The following is a 17,499-nucleotide window of genomic DNA, read 5'->3' as shown; positions in this document are numbered from 1 at the left end:
TTTTTGGGGAAAAAATATTTATTTAATTAAAAAATAAGAACAGTAAAGTTAGCCTAATTTTCTTTTATATTGGGAAAGATAAGGTTACGCCAAGTAAACTGATAACCAACATGTCACGCTTCAAAAATTGCGTCCGCTTGTGGAATGGCGACAAACTTTTACCCTTTAAAATCTCCATAGGCGACATTTAAAAAAATTCTACAGGTTGTATGTTTTGAGTTACAGAGAAGTTCTAGGACCAGAATTATTGTCCTCGCTCTACCGATCACGACGATACCTCACATGTGTGGTTTGAACAACGCTTTCATATGCGGGCGCTACTCACGTATCTGCACGCGAGCTTGGCGGGACAGGGCATGTTAAAATTATTTTTCTTCATTTTAAATCTGTCAGATTGTGAGGTAATCTCCTGTGCACAGCCCTCTTCAGATCACCCCATAGATTTTGAAATCAAATTCAGGCCTGGGCCATTCCAAAACTTAAAAATTTTCTTCTGGTGAAGCCATTACTTTGTTGATTTGGATGTATGCTTTGGGTCATTGTCATGCTAAAAAGATGAAGTTCATCTGCAGCTTTCTAGCAGAAGCCTGAAGGTTTTGTGCCAATATTGACTGGTATATGGAACTATTCATAATTCCCTCTACTTTGACTTAAAGTGGTTGTAAACCTTTACAAACCACTTTGACCTACAGGTAAGGCTATATTAAGGCTTACCTGTAGGTCCAAGAAATATCTCCTAAACCTATACGGTTTAGGAGATATTTGCCCGAAGACAGGCACCGCTGTCTACGGCGCATGCGCCGTAGACAGCGGCGCGCAGGCGCACTGAGCGCGGCATTTCCAACAATGGAGCTGCCGCGCGTCTCGGCTCCCGTGCGCATGCGCGGGAGTGACGTCATCGTGGCTCCGCCGAATGACATCGGCGGAGCTGCGAGACCCCACCGAAAAGATGGAAGCGCCGGACTACAGGGGACATCGCTGGCTCCTGTGTCAGGTAAGTGACACATAATGGGCTACTATGCGATGCATAGTAGTCCATTATGCTTTGCCTTTGCAAGGAATGAAAGAGGAAGTAAACCCATCAGGGTTTACTTCCTCTTTAAGGCCTCTGTTCCAGCTGAAGAAAAAACAGCCCCAAAGCATGATGCTGCCACCACCATGCTTCACTGTGGGTATGGTGTTTTGGTGATGCACAGTGTTGTTTTTGCACCAAACATATCTTTTGGAATTATGGCCAAAAAGTTCAACCTTCGTTTCATCAGACCAGAACACATATTGCCCACTTGCTTTAGGAAGACTTCAGATGTTTTCTTAAGAAAAAGGATTCCGTCTTGCTACTCTACCTCATAGCCCAGATATATGAAGAATACGGGAGATTGTCACTTGTCATTTGTTTTTCAATTGAGTTGTACAGTTTATAGGTCACATCATAGTGGTTGTAAACCCTATTGCAAAAAAAAAAAAAAAAAAAAAAAAAGCCCTGCAAGGCAAAGGCTTATTACCTTAAGATAATTACTTACCTGAGATTGAAGCCCCCCGCAGTGGTCCTCCACTCCAGTGGCCATCTCCCCAGGGGGGTTACTTCCGGGTATCGTGGCTTCCACGCTGTGAATGGCCGGCGCCACGATGATGTCACTCCCGCACACATGCCAGGAATGGCACAGTACAACTGAAGTAACGGTGTGCACATTCCATTGCCTCAGTTGGCTTAAGTGCGCATGTGCCAATGATGTCGGCACATGCAAATACAGGGATATCTCCTAAACTGTGCAGGTTTAGGAGATATCTAGTGCAGCTACAACCATTTTAAAAAAGGTGGAAAACATTGTAAAATTATTTATCTGTCTCTTTTTTACATCACAGAAACCTGACATTTTAACAGGGGTGTGGAATTTTTATACCCACTGTATAGGTACTGGACAAACCTAAAACAAAGATTAAAGTGATCAGCTAGTACCATCCATAGAGGAAAAAAAATAAAAAATATAAGGTCTCCCTGATGTCTCATCTATGTAAAGCCAAGAGCCAGCTAAAGTTAAAATAAGGTCATCTTTCTAAAAAATATTTTCAGGAAAAAGAAATGTGATTTATTTTTTTCACAGCCTGCAGAGCATTGCATCTGGTATCAGTGGCTTGCGGGTGCAAGGTAAGGCACAGAATACTGCCTACAGCTCCGTGTCCCTACCTCTGTATGGATGGTCACGTTTCAAAGCTGTAGGAAGTGTATATGAACTACGAGTGTTCTGATCAGCAAGCATGCAGTCTATTGAAAAACTAAAAGCCAACAAAGTGATGGATATGTTCTAAATCAGCGTTTCTCAACCTTTTTTTTCAGTCAAGACACAATTTACAAATGATAGACAATCTCAGGGTACCAACCAAAATTATGGATAGTCTTGAGGCTTCCCATTCTAAAATTTATAAAAACGATTCTAATAGTTTTACATAATGCAGCAACATCCATACACGTAGGACACCCAGTGTTACAGGTGATTTATTCTTCCAAATAAAACTGCCACTTACTAGTATTCCAGCGTTTCCCTTCTCCCTCAGTTTTTCTCCATCAATTAGCCGAGACCCCCAAAGCTGATGGAGAAAGGAAAGGGCAGGTCAAACCAAGGATGACAATGATAATGTCATTGGTCATAAGGAGCATTTGCCAGCTGGAAGGTTGTAATGGTGTACAAATTAAAATCTGTAAAAAGGAAGGTTTCACCCACCCACTGAGTTCTATGCAATTTTGGGGCAATTTTTGGGGCATTTTGCCAGGGCACCCCTGAAGAAACCTCAAGGCACTGGTTGAAAAAGGCTCGTCTACCGCATAACTGATCACATTAACCGGATCAAACCAGTCTAACAGGCAAAAATTCTTTGGCACTTAAGTATTTTTCACTGTTTTGTATGGAAGGCACGCAGACCTAATCTCTTGAGGGTTACATTAAGAAATCTGATACAGAAGGGGGATCAGACTGTAACCCACGTATACTGTGTACTATACAAACGCATTTCTGAGAAGGGATTGGCCATCTTTAATCTGCACATTCAATTTACAGGGTTACAATTCCCAAGTCCTTCACAAGCACTCAACAATATAATTCTTCATCCGATTCTTAACTAAGCCCTTAAATTATGGAGAAAAGCCTCTGCAAAAATGCAGTACCGTATATTCTTGGTCAAAGTAAAGCTCAAGCAAAAATTCTATACTGACCAGATTTTATCCATTCCAGACTGCGAAGCCTGGCATCATAATGGCATTATATAAATATTCCAAACAAGACAACCTAAGGGCCTTTTAACCACTTGCTTACTGGGCACTTAAACCCCCCTCAGTCCCAGACCAATTTTCAGCTTTCAGCGCTGATGCACTTTGAATGACAATTGCGCGGGCATACAACACTGTACCCAAATGAAATTTTTATCATTTTTTTTCCCACAAATAGTGCTTTCTTTTGGTGGTATTTAGTTACAGCTCGGAGTTTTATTTTTTGCTAAACAAACAAAAAAAGATGCAAAAAAAAAAAAAATCATGTTTTAATAGTTTGTTATAAAATTTTGCAAACGGGTCATTTTTCTCCTTCATTGAAGTGCGCTGATTAGGCGGCACTGATAGGCTGCATTGGTGGGCACTGATGGGCTGCATTGGTGGGCACTGATGGGCTGCACTGGTGGGCACTGATGGGCTGCACTGGTGGGCACTGATAGGCATAGTTAAGGCGGCACTAATAGGCACAGATAAGGCGGCACTGATGGGCAAAGATGGGCACAGATAAGATGGCACGGATGGGTGGCACGGATGGGTGGCACGGATGGGCACTGATAGGTACCACAGATAGATGGGACTGATGGGCACTGATAGGTGGCACTGATAGGTGGCTCTGATAGGTGGCACTGATAGGTGGCACTGCTGGGCACTGATGGGCGGCACTGCTGGGCACTGATGGGCGGCACTGGAGTGCAGCACCTTTGAGGCAGATTTTGGGTGGCACTGTGGGTGGCACTGCTGGGTGGCACTGTGGGCACTATGGGCACTGCTGGGTGGCACTGACAGGGGGGCACTTACTTTATTTCAGGATGGCACTGCGGGTGGCAGGTGGGCACTGGCAGGGGGCAGGTGTCCGTTTAAATTGCTGGCCGTGATCGGGACTGATGTCCCGAACACGGCCGCCGGCGATCGGCTTTTTTTTTTTCTCCTCGCGCTGTCAGCGCGAGGAGGAATACTAGCCGATTACCGGCTCCGTTTTATCACATGATCAGCTGTCATTGGCTGACAGCTGATCACGTGATAAGGGGTCGGGATCGACCCCTTACACGGATCGGTGATCAGGCGAGTCTCACGGACTCGCCGATCACAGAGCGCGCCGCGCGCGCCCCTCAGGGGGCGCGCAGGCCGCTCGTATCCGGGATGACGTCAATAGACGTAGTCCCGGAAATGTGGGTCCGCGCTATTGCCGTCATTTTGCAATAGCGCGGTACCCAAGTGGTTAACAGTGCTCTGTAGCAAAAAAGAAAAAAAAAAAGAAAAAATATGAGATGTTGCTGTGTTTCAGATGAGTTTCCAGTGTGTTTTGGCTGATTTTTGGCAGTTTACCTGTGGGGAAAAAAAAAAAAAAAAACACCCATACCACAAATAGTGCATTTTTCATGCGTCTTCAATTCATTGCAATGGGCAGCTGCATTTCTGGCGTGGTTTTCAAAACCGCACCAAAGATACACGACATTAACCACTTCCCGACTGGCGCAAGCCGATGTACGCTGGCAGAATGGCTAGGACAGGCAAATGGGCATACAGGTACATCCCTTTAAAATTTGCCGCTGTGCCATTACATGCGTGCTGCCGGTGGTGCTCGCCGCTCAGGACCTCCTAAGACACACTTAACCCCTCCACTGCCAGTGTCCTTTAGACAGGAATCAGTGCATTTGGATAGCACTGATTGCTGTATAAGTGACAATGGTCCCAAAAATGTGTCAAAAACATCCAATGTGTCTGCCATAATGTCGCAGTCACAATAAAAAAAATAGGGATTTAAAAATCACCAACATTACTAGTAAAAAATAAAAAAAGGATTAATAAAAATGCCATAAAACTATCCCCCATTTTGTAAACGCTATAACTTTTGCACAAATCAAATTATTTATTTTTTATTTTTTTTATATACATTTTTGGGGGATATTTATAGCAAAAAGTAAAAAAGAATGCGTTTTTTTCAAAATTGTCACTTTGTTTATAGCGCAAAAAATAAAAACCACAGAGGTGATCAAATACCACCAAAAGAAAGCTCTATTTGTGGGGGAAAAAAACAAAACAAAAAAACCATGGATGGAAATTTGATCAGTCCAGCAGGGATTAGTGGTGTCAGAGTCCATGTTCAGGAAGCACTGCCGGGCACTGACCTCCAGGGACAGCCAGATCTCACCTACATGCCCAACCACCCTCGACAGTGGTAGTCACCTACCTAGATAAAAGTGGCCCTTGAGATCACCCAGGAGTCTTACATAATATTCAGTCTAATGGTACAGAAGACTGTCAGAAACTGCATAAGTACAACAAGAGATTGTGAAACCTGAATGTATCACCCCATCTGTGGCTTGCTCACTGTAGCTAGAAGCTACAAATATAATACAATTATAAAATATATCATTTAGAATAGGTTTGTAAAATAATTTGTATTTACATTAGGGCTGAAACAACTAATCGATTAATCGACAACTAATCGATTATGAAATTAATTGATTATGAAAATAGTAATTGGTTAATCGGCTAGCAACATAATGGGGTTAAAAGAAAAAAAAACTAAAAAACTAAAATGAGCCCTTTATAGTACAAAAATATAATCACTACTGTAAATATTACTTTCACAGTTCTACGGTAAAAAAAATAAAATAAAAAATGAACCCTTCCAGTAGTGCTTTTTTGTACTATAAAAGGGCTAATTTTAGTCCTTTTAACCCCATTATGTTACTAAACATCTTCGACCTGGTTCACATCTATGTTTATTGGTGTCGTTTGCAGAAACGTAATACAGTTCATTTACATGGTTTCCTATGGGACATGTTCACATCTATGCTTTTTTCAGCCGCTGCATATTTGGAAAGGGTCAGGGACTTTTAAAGCAAAATGGTGCTTTTTTTGGTTCAATATACTTCAAAGGAAAAGCTGCAGAAAAGAATGTAATTTGTTTTTGCAGCAACTTGGGTTTTTTAATCTGGCAAAAAAAACAAAATAATGCAAATTGCAGTAAAATCACATGCGCAAAAATAAAAAAGCACTGCAGAAACAGATCAAAAGCAAACTGCATAGGTGTATACCAAGCCTTATATTGGCCTCACGGATTAATTTTCAGATGAGAATATTCATATGAAAAATCTTTGTACATTCGCTGAATGAAAGAATTTTGTTTGAAATTTTCACTTCATTTCTGAACAAAAACCACATACACTGTCTGAAAATTCCTTTGACCGAGAAGTTTTCCATTTCCAAATTTTCCCGTCACTGTGGTTGAAAATGAACGTCAATTTGATCCACTTTTTTTTTTTAAAGTTATTAACCGATTAATCAAAACAATAAATCGGCCAACTAATCGATTATGAAAATAATAATTAGCTGCAGCCCTAATTTACATTATTGTATAGCTATCCTTTTCTTCATGGCCCTTGCCTTCCCGGTGACACCATAAGGTGAAGCCTCTATGATGCCCCCTGCACTCTCCCCAGGTACCCTACTTATGACCATGAGCCACTCAAGCTGCAGTCACTCAGAGTGAAGTGGATGTTAAAATTTAAATTTTGCATTACTGCAAATAAGAGCATACAGTGCCTTGCAAAAGTATTCAACCCCTTTGGCTTTTTACCTATTTTGATACATTAGAGCATTTAGTTCAATGTTTTCTTTAATCTGAATTATATCTGATGGATCAGAACACAATAGTCTAAGGGTGCTTTTACACGGGGCAGATCAGTGCTGATCCGCCCCGTGGATATCCGCTTGCTCAGCGGTGACGGAGGGATCTCCACTGAGCAGGAAGATGACAGGTCTGTCTCTGAACACTGCGCAGGGACGGACCTGTCAGAGCGCCGCTCTCCCCATGGGAGATCGGGTGAGGATGGACCGCAGTGTCCGTCGTCACCCGATGACGGATGGAAAAATAGCTTTTTCCTCTGTCACACTTTTTCAGATGGGAGCGGCTCGGATGTCAGCGAACATGTCTCCGCTGACATCCGACGCTGCATAGAGCTCTATGGAGCATCCGTTCAGGTCTGCCTGAAAAACTGACAGACGGACCTGAACGTATCGTCCGTGTGAATAGACTCTAAGTTGGTGAAGTAAAATTGGAAAAATATATACATAAAACTATTTTTCAGAAAAAAAAAACAAAAAAAAAAAAAACTAAGAATTGGCATGTGCGTATGTATTCACCCCCTTTGTTATAAAGCCCATAAAAAGCTCTGGTGCAACCAATTACCTTCAGAAGTCACATAAATATTGAAATGATGTCCACCTGTGTGCAATCTAGAGCTGCCACGATACGTTGACGTAATCGACTACGAAAATACGTTGGCGTGGGTGAAAGCCATCGACGAGTCATGCTGGTCTCATCTCGTGGGTAAATGGCGGTAATGGCAGCGGAGGCTGCTGCTCCTCCTCCTGCTCCCGAGAATGGGGAAAAAAGTCCCGGTGCAGCACGAAAAGCCAGACCACGACTTTCAAAGGTATGGGAATTCTTTAAACAGAGGCCAGATAAAATGGTCCTTTGTTCCCTCTGCAAAACCGAAATGGGGTACCACGGCAGCACTACTGCGATGCACGAGCACCTCAGAAGAAAACATCCTGGCGCACTACGGCCTCAAACGGACGAGCCATCTTTGTAAGTACTTACTAGTATTTTTTTCGTTTTGGGAGACAATGGGAGTAATTATTACAATACAAAGTCAAATTGTGTTGTGGATGTGGTCAATTAATATATGCTGCTATTAAATTATTACGGATGATACATCATCAGTGCATGCTCAGGGGTGGGGAACCCATTTGTTGCTGTGCTGTGCTTTGCCAATTGCTTTTTTTGTAGTGGCCATCTCATGTTTTTTTTAAATGTTTCACAAGGCACTTTTTGCACTGCAGCCCTCAGTGTCTTGCTGATCTGGGGATTCCTCAGGGCATGGTTGACATTGACAACTAACTGCAATGTATGACCAGCACACCTGAGAGAAGAGATGCCATGCTTTTCTTCCAAAATACGCAGAGCAGCAACAATAGAATATTTATTGCAGACATTTACTACCCTACCCTCTTTGAAATACAGAGTACAAGTACATTATTAGCATTGAGCATTCATGTTGATTAAACTTGGTTCCAGTTCCTAAGGGCCGGTTCACACAGCGAGGCGCGGCGAGGCGTCTCCGACTTGCCTCGCCGCGACCTGCGGGGATCTCAGCGGCGACTTGCAGAGGACTTCTGTATAGAAGTCAATGCAAGTCGCCCCCGAAGTCGCCCAGAAGTAGTACAGGAACCTTTTTTCTGAGTCGGAGCGACTCGAGTCGCTCCTCTCAGAACGGTTCCATAGTACTGAACGGGGGCGACTTGCGGGAGCGAGGCGAGGCGAGCCGTGTCGCATCGCATCGCTGTGTGAACCGGCCCTAAATGTTAATTATTATTGTGTGTGTTTTGTTGTTTTTTTCTCAGGAAGAGGCAAAGCTGTGTACAGGAGTTGTTCTTCCATAAAAAGGACGTCACTGTTTGCACACCCCAAATGGCTGTTGCATATACCAATAGCATACTCAACATGATTATAAAAGATATGAGACCTCTTTCTATTGTAGACGGTCAAGGATTTTGAGAGATGATCAACACGTTTTACCCAGGATACACACTTCCCTCCAGGTCCCATTTAACTAAGCTGATGGAGAAGAAATGAGGAGAATTTTGAAAGATTGAAAGCGTCACTCAAAGATATGAAATCAAAAATAGCTCTCACCACAGACGCATGGACCAGCATTGCCACAGAGGCATACTTGGGTGTCACATGCCACTTCATCAATGAAGACTGGAATCTTACATCGTACAATCTGACCTCTATGCCACTTGAAGATCGGCACACAGCTGAAAACATTGCTAACTGGGTGGAAAAAGCAGCTGAAAAGTTTGAGATATCCATGGCCAATGTAAACGTAGTTGTCCATGATAACACTGCAAATGTTGTCGCTGCTCTGCGTATTTTGGAAGAAAAGCATGGTATCTCTTCTCTCAGGTGTGCTGGTCATACATTGCAGTTAGTTGTCAACCATGCCCTGAGGGATCCCCAGATCAGCAAGACCCTGAGGGCTGCAAAGTGCCTTGTGGAACATTTAAAAAAAAAAAAAAGTGAGCTGGCCACTAAAAAGCTTAAAACAAAGCAGCAACAAATGGGTACCCCTGAGCATGCACTAATGAATGATGTATCTGTAAGGTGGAACAGCACTTTACACATGATCAGCCACCTGCTTGAACAGAGGTGGCCGGTGACTGCAACTCTTTCTGATCCTGATGTCACACCACGAGGGAAGCGCTTCCTAGATTTAAAACATGATCAGTGGAGCTTACTTGAGGAAGTGGAACAAGTGCTGAAGCCATTTGAGTGTGCTACTGTTTTCTTGAGTGGAGAGTCCTATGCGACTGCTTCTGCTCTACCTCCTCTGGTAAAGGGCCTCCAGAAATCCATACAGAGCACAATTTGCGAGACAGCAGCAGTCAAAGCTTTCCAAAGTTTTGCAGCACAGGAGATGACATCAAGATGGGAGCGGGAAACTAAATTCAGAGATGATGGTGGAGAAAAAATATGTCTTATTGCAGCAGCCCTGGACCCCAGATTCCGCAAACTAAAATTCCTGCCAGCAGAGGACAGTTTAAAAGTTCACCTCAAGGTCCAAGCTCTTGCTCTTGAAGTGAAAAGATATGAGGAAGAGCAAACAACATCGATGTGAGGAACAACGGTCAACCAGTGCAGACATGAAATTTTCTGAGAAGAGGCAAGTGTCTGTTGGACACTTTGCTCGGTTCTTCAGATTCAGATGACCACCACAGTAATGGCGAGGATGACACTGGTCACATCCAAGATCAAGAAACCCACAATGAAGTTGTGCGGAATGAGATACACATGTATTTCAGTGAGCAGGCTATTCTAAAGGAAGAAAATCCGCTGAAATTGTGGAAGGAAAATGAAAAGCGGTTTCACATCTTGGCCATGCTGGCAAAGAGTTACTTGTCTGTGCCTGCAACATCAACCCCATCTGAAAGACTTTTCTCAGTTGCTGGCAACATTGTGACTAAAAAAAGAGCAAGCCTAACATCAGAGCATGTCGATATGCTAACCTTCCTCCATTGCAATGCTAAAATATAGCATTGTAATGGAGGAAGTAACACAGGCCCCCCAACCTTTTTTACTCATGACTGTGTGTTGTGTTCTTGTTGGGCTGTATTAGTGTATTTATGTTGAGATGGCTCATGGCTGCCTTCAGTGTATTGGCCATTATTTTTGCACAGCCACAGTGTTGAGAAGTGCTTTTGTTGGGCTTGGTTCCTTGATCCTTCCTTGAAAACTGTTACCTCCTCAGGTATGTTTTACATTACAATTACAAGTAACACACCACAAAAATATTGCTCAATCAACACTCTACAATAATACTATGCAATGATTAAATTACATAGTGTTATTGTATGTTGACCAGCATTTTTTGTGGTGTTACTTTATAAACAACACCACTTTAGGTCAAGAGGCATAATGCCATATATATTCTGCCTAACACTTTACAAAAGATGCATTCTGAAGGCATTATGTGGTTGAGTAGTAAGGTTACCACATAATGCATCTTTTGCAGTGTTAGGCAGAATTTATATGGCATTTTCATGCCTCATGCCCTAAAGTGTTACCTTTTATTTTTTGGCACTTTATTTTTGTATATGATGTCTTTCATGTGTTTTGTACACAGTGTTGAGCAGCAGTGCTTTTGTTGCATTTTTATATGCCATTTTTTAATGCTTCTGGCTCTGAATTAATGGCAATGCCATTATTCATTCCTGATGCTAAAGTGTTGTTTACATTTTATTTTTGGCACTTTTTTATACTGTAAAAACTTTACCACATTGAAGTACTTTTTGGAAAAAATGTAATAAAGTTGAAATATTATATTAGAAGTTGTACTTTTTTGTAAAGTTATGCAAAGGATTAATTATCCATTTACAAAAAGAACACACTAGATTAAGTAAAAAAAAAAAAAAAAAAAAAAAAAATTGTATAGTCGTTGACTAATCGAAAAAAATAATCGATAGGTTAGTCGACAAATTAATCATTAGTTGTAGCTCTAGTGCAATCTATGTGTCACATGATCTGTCATTACATATACACACCTTTTTGAAAGGTCCCAGGGGCTGCAACACCTAAGCAAGAGGCACCACTAACCAAACACTGCCATGAAGAGGAACTCTCCACACAAGTAAGGGACAATGTTGTTGAGAAGTACAAGTCAGGATAGGTTATAAAAAATAAAAAAAAATAATCCAAAATCTTTGATGATCCCTAGAAGCACCATCAAATCCATCATAACCAAATGGAAAGAACATGGCACAACAGCGAACCTGCCAAGAGACGGCCGCACACCAAAACTCAGACTGGGCAAGGAGGGCATTAATCAGAGGCAGCACTGAGACCTAAAGTAACCCTGGAGAAGCTGCAGAGTTCCACAGCAGAGACTGGAGTAGCTGTACATAGGAAGATAATAAGCCGTACGCTCCATAGAGTTGTGCCTTATGACAGAGTGGCCAATACTTCCAGAAAAAAACAAAATGGCACGTTTTGAGTTTGCGAAAAGGCATGTGGAAGTCTCCCAAAATGTACGGAGGAAGGTGCTCTGGTCTGATGAGAGTAAAATTGAACTTTTTGTCCATCAAAGAAAATGCTATGTCTGGCGCAAACCCAACACGCCACCCAATGAACACCATTCCCCATGGTGGTGGCAATATCGTGCTGTGGGGATGTTTTTCAGCAGTCGGGACTGGGAAACTGGTCGGAGTTGAGGGAAAGATGGATTGTGCTCAATACAGGGATATTCTTGAGCAAAACCTGTACAACTCTGTGTGTGATTTGAGGCTAGGACAGAGGTTCATCTTCCAGCAGGACAATGACCCCAAACACACTGCTAAAGCAACACTCGACTGGTTTAAGGGGAAACATGTAAATGTGTTGGAATGGCCTAGTCAAGGCCCAGACATCAATCCAATAGAAAATCTGTGGTCAGATTTAACGATTGCTGTTCACAAGTGCAAACCATCCAACTTGAAGGAGCTGAAGCAGTTTTGCAAGGAGGGATGGGCAAAAATCCCAGTGGTAAGATGTGGCAAGATCATAGAGACTTATCCAAAGCAACTTGGAGCTGTGATAGCCGCAAAATGTGGCTCTACAAAGTATTGACTTTAGGGGGGTGAATATTTATGCACATTGACTTTGTTATTTCGTCCTATTTGTTGTTTGCTTCACAAAAAAATAAAAAAAATTAAATCTTTAAAAGTTGTGGGCACGTTCTGTAAATGAAATGATGCAAATCCTCAAACAATCCATGTTAATTCCAGATTGTGAGGCAACAAAACAAAAAACGGTAAGGGGGGTGAATACTTTTGCAAGGCACTGTACATCTAGGAGATATTGTTATATCTGCTTGCCTGTGCTAGATTGCGTATCCAATACATGATCCAGCACTTGCAGGCGGTGCTGCAATTAGTCACAACACAAGACAATTAGAGGGTGGCTGCCAACATATGACCGCTGGTGTTGTGTCGAATACTGTCCCCCGTCGGATAGTGCCCACCCTGTACTGCACTTGCGCAGTACAGAGGACAAGGAGACTCCGAAAGTCTCTGAAGAGTCCAGGTTCAATCAAGCCCCACCATCCAAGTGAACATAGAGTTAGAATAAAAAAAAAAAAAAAATGCAGAGCGAAGCGAGGCCGTGCCCGAAGCGTGGCGAGCCCGCGAGGGGCCCTCTTACCAAGTGCTACCGCACGTCCACTTGGATGGTGGGCGCCGTGCATCTTTGGAGACTTTCGGAGTCTCCTTGTCCTCCGTACTGCGCAGTACAGGGCAGACACTATCCAATGGGGGGGGCAGTTTTTGCCAGAACACCGTCACCTGCCAATTGGCGAGGAGGAAGACAGGATAGAGCTCTGCCTATGTAAGCAGTAAAAAGCTCTGTCCTGTCAGCAGGGATGTGACAGTTATTGTTTCCCTGCACAACAAGCAATAAAAATTGGCACATCCGGCAGGACTTTTATTTTTTTAACGTCATGCCAGCGCATCACCTCAGTGTAAAAGCACTCGGGGCTTCCACACAGACTGCAGGGGAGCCGTTTTGCAGGCACTTTACAGGTGCTATTTTTAGCCCAAAAGCGCCTGAAAAATGCCCCAGTGTGAAAAGGTGTCTGTTAGATTTTATGAGATGAAGGGGAAAAAAAATAAAACAAACAAGATTAGCCTAACATATCGGCCGCGGCGATTTCTAAATATCGGCATCGGCCAGAGAAAAACCCATATCGGTCGACTAATATATATACATAAACACAAACGGTAAAGGGGTTCTACAAACCCTTGAGGTTTTTCACCTTAATGCACTCTATGCAGCTTGCCAACCGCCACACACAGATGTATGTCGGCAGAATGGCACAGGCAGACAAATGGGCCTACTTGTACGTCCCTTTGAATTTGCCACCTATCGGGCAGGAGCGTTCCCGCAGGTCCTGGGAACTCGATGTTCACTGGCGGCCCACGATTGTGGTGTGGAGAGGCAGAATGGGGAGATGCCTTTGTAAACGAGGCATTTTCCTGTTCTGTCTTGTGACATGACATAGATCCACTGCTCCTTGCGATTAGAAGCAGTGATCGCTGTCACGTCAGTGGTAGCCTATATCTTCTCCCCCCCAGATAGAACACATTTAACCCCTTGATCGCCCCCTAGTGTAACCCCCTTCTCTGCCAGTGTCATTTACACAGTAAATCGGTGCATTTTTTATAGCACTGATCGCTGTATAAATGACAATGGTCCCAAAAGGTGTCCACCACAATATCATGATAAAAAAATAAAGTATAAAAAAAAATGCCATAAATCTATCCCCCATTTTGTAGATGCTACAACTTTTGCACAAACCAATCAATATACATGTATTGGGATTTTTGTTTAATTTATTTTTTACCAAAAATATGTAGCAGAATACATATTAGCCTAAATTTATGAAGAAATTCATTTTTTTTTTTATTACTGGATGTAGCAGAAAGTAAAACATTGTTTATTTTTTAAAAATTTAGTTTTTTTTGCTTTTTATAGCGCAAAAAAAAAAAAGGAGTAATGATCAAATACCGCCAAAAGAAATCTTAGTTTGCGCGTTGCAAGAGCGAGCAATTGCCAGATAAAGTAACGCAGTCATGGCCTGGTCATGAGGGGGGTAAATCTTCTGGAAGTCAAATGGATATATAGGGTTGTGTAACAGACTATGTATGGTACAGCATTAGCTTTTCTACTCCTGAAGAAGCTACGCATGTCTGAGAGGAATATGGGTTTTGTTGTCCACTGCATCTTCAGTTGGCAGGATGAGCAGATACTTTATTTTTATATATTTCTAGAAGAGATAATGAAACACCTTCATTGGTATATTTTACAGAACAAAAAGTCAGCCAATAAGAGGAAGGAATAGATAGACTTTCCATACACTCTCTCCAGTGACTGATGATCATCACTACCACCTGCTGCACTGACAGCTCTCCACCACAAACACACACACAACATTGGGGGGAGGGGCAGAGGAACCCGAATTGTATTCATCAGCCTGACTCCTCATATACACCAATCATCCCCACTAGACCTCTGAAGGTATGCCGTGGTATCTGGCACCAAGCTGTCAGTAGAAAATTATTTTTGTCCTGTAAATTGCAAAGTGGGTCCTCCATGGATTGGACTTGTTTTTCCAGCACCTTCCACAGATGCTTGATTGGATTGCGAGCCAGAGAATTTGAAGGCCAAGTCAACACATCAAACAATTTAATTCATCAGACCAGACCACCTCCTTCCATTGCTCCGTGGTCCAGTTCTGATGATCTAAAAGCAGCTACAGTGGGCATGTGCTGTGGACAAGGGTCATCGTGGGCACTCTGACCAGTCCGCAGCTAAACTACTATGATGTCTTCTGACACTTTTCTTTGCTCCCCGGTTGCATCAATCAGCCTTGGCCACCCACGACTTGTCAGTTCGCCAGATTTTTGTCCTTGGACCTCTTTTGGTCAGTCCTAACCACTGCACACCAGGAACACCCCACAAGAGGAGCCGTTTTGGAGTGGCTCAGTCATCTAGCCATTACAATCTGCCCCTTGTCAGGGTCACTTAAATTCTTACACTTGCCCATTTTTTTCTGCTTTCAACACATCTACTTCAGGGAAAACATGTTCACTTCCAGCCAAATATATCCCACTCACCTTCAGAGGCCATTATAGCAAGATAATCAGTGTTATTTACCTTACCGGTCAGTAGCCATAAGGATATGGCTGGTCAGTGTAAGTATATTACAAGACTGACACTCATCACCCTGTATTATACTACATACCCCTACAGCCACTGACAAGGGGCCCCCAAAATCACACACTCTAGATTACACAGGGGCCCCCAAAATCACACACTCTAGATTACACAGGGGCCCCCAAACACACCTACAGCCACTGACAGGACCCCCCCCCCAAACACACCTACAGCCACTGACAGGACCCCCCCCCCAAACACACCTACAGCCACTGACAGGACCCCCCCCCCAAACACACCTACAGCCACTGACAGGACCCCCCCCCCAAACACACCTACAGCCACTGACAGGACCCCCCCCCCCCCAAACACACCTACAGCCACTGACAGGACCCCCCCCCCCCCAAACACACCTACAGCCACTGACAGGACCCCCCCCCCCCCAAACACACCTACAGCCACTGACAGGACCCCCCCCCCCAAACACACCTACAGCCACTGACAGGACCCCCCCCCCCCAAACACACCTACAGCCACTGACAGGACCCCCCAAACACACCTACAGCCACTGACAGGACCCCCCCCCCCCAAACACACCTACAGCCACTGACAGGACCCCCCCCCCAAACACACCTACAGCCACTGACAGGACCCCCCCCCCAAACACACCTACAGCCACTGACAGGACCCCCCCCCCCAAACACACCTACAGCCACTGACAGGACCCCCCCCCCCCAAACACACCTACAGCCACTGACAGGACCCCCCCCCCCCCAAACACACCTACAGCCACTGACAGGACCCCCCCCCCCCCCAAACACACCTACAGCCACTGACAGGACCCCCCCCCCCAAACACACCTACAGCCACTGACAGGACCCCCCCCCCCCAAACACACCTACAGCCACTGACAGGACCCCCCCCCCCAAACACACCTACAGCCACTGACAGGACCCCCCCCCCCAAACACACCTACAGCCACTGACAGGACCCCCCCCCCCAAACACACCTACAGCCACTGACAGGACCCCCCCCCCCCCAAACACACCTACAGCCACTGACAGGACCCCCCCCCCCCCCCAAACACACCTACAGCCACTGACAGGACCCCCCCCCCCCCAAACACACCTACAGCCACTGACAGGACCCCCCCCCCCCCAAACACACCTACAGCCACTGACAGGACCCCCCCCCCCCAACACACCTACAGCCACTGACAGGACCCCCCCCCCAAACACACCTACAGCCACTGACAGGACCCCCCCCCCCCAACACACCTACAGCCACTGACAGGACCCCCCCCCAACACACCTACAGCCACTGACAGGACCCCCCCCCCCCCAAACACACCTACAGCCACTGACAGGACCCCCCAAACACACCTATAGCCACTGACAGGAACCCCCCAACACACAATAGAGGTCACACAGAGGCCCTGCATGCAGGGCACTGTTACCTGTACAGGCGGGTCGCCCCGGGCTCCAGCCAGCTCCTAGTCCGCTGTACACCGCACAGCCAGGCCCGGGATCCGGCCACAATACACCGACAACTCCCCAGTAACCGGACCGCCAGCGCTGCCATTTCTCAGCTCAGTGTACGAGGAACAGGCCAATCAGCAGCCAATGTCAGACCTGGACGTGACGTCAGTGACCGGGATCGGAAGCGGGCGGGGAATGTGAGGGCAGGAGAGGGGGAGGGGGTTATACCTGTTCAGGAGGCCAGTGCCAGGAACAGAGAGGACTCATACCTGTACAGAGCGACTCCTCACTCCTCCACACAGCTCTGTGTGAGCCATGTCCTTCCTCCCCACTCAGCTGTCCCTCTCAGATACTGTACACAACTCTATACATAAAGCACAACAATAACACAATACAAAGCAATAATAAAGTGGAAGGGGGAGCTGCAATGTGCAGCTGGGTATGAACAGTATACTCCTCATATACTAAAGCCACGTTCATATCTGTGCTGGTTGGGAACA

At 44.7% G+C, this 17,499-nt stretch overlaps 1 protein-coding gene across 1 annotated transcript in view; it reads right to left on the bottom strand.

The window, feature by feature from the left end:
• The window catches only part of FDX1 (ferredoxin 1), a 60,745-nt gene extending 43,569 nt beyond the window's left edge, over positions 1-17,176 (bottom strand). Inside the window, exon 1 of the mRNA XM_077483974.1 lies at positions 16,978-17,176. Within this exon, the coding sequence (XP_077340100.1) occupies positions 16,978-17,102 (125 nt within the window). The 5' untranslated portion in view covers positions 17,103-17,176. The remainder of the gene's footprint in view (positions 1-16,977) is intronic.
• Positions 17,177-17,499: the final 323 nt, after the last annotated feature.

Source organism: Lithobates pipiens, unplaced genomic scaffold (assembly GCF_037356315.1).
Source record: "Lithobates pipiens isolate NorthernLeopardFrog02 unplaced genomic scaffold, aLitPip1_a1.2 Scaffold_16, whole genome shotgun sequence".
NCBI lineage: Eukaryota > Metazoa > Chordata > Amphibia > Anura > Ranidae > Lithobates > Lithobates pipiens.
The sequence above is the reverse complement of the archived record's forward strand: the minus strand, read 5'-3'. Positions and strand labels throughout refer to the sequence as shown.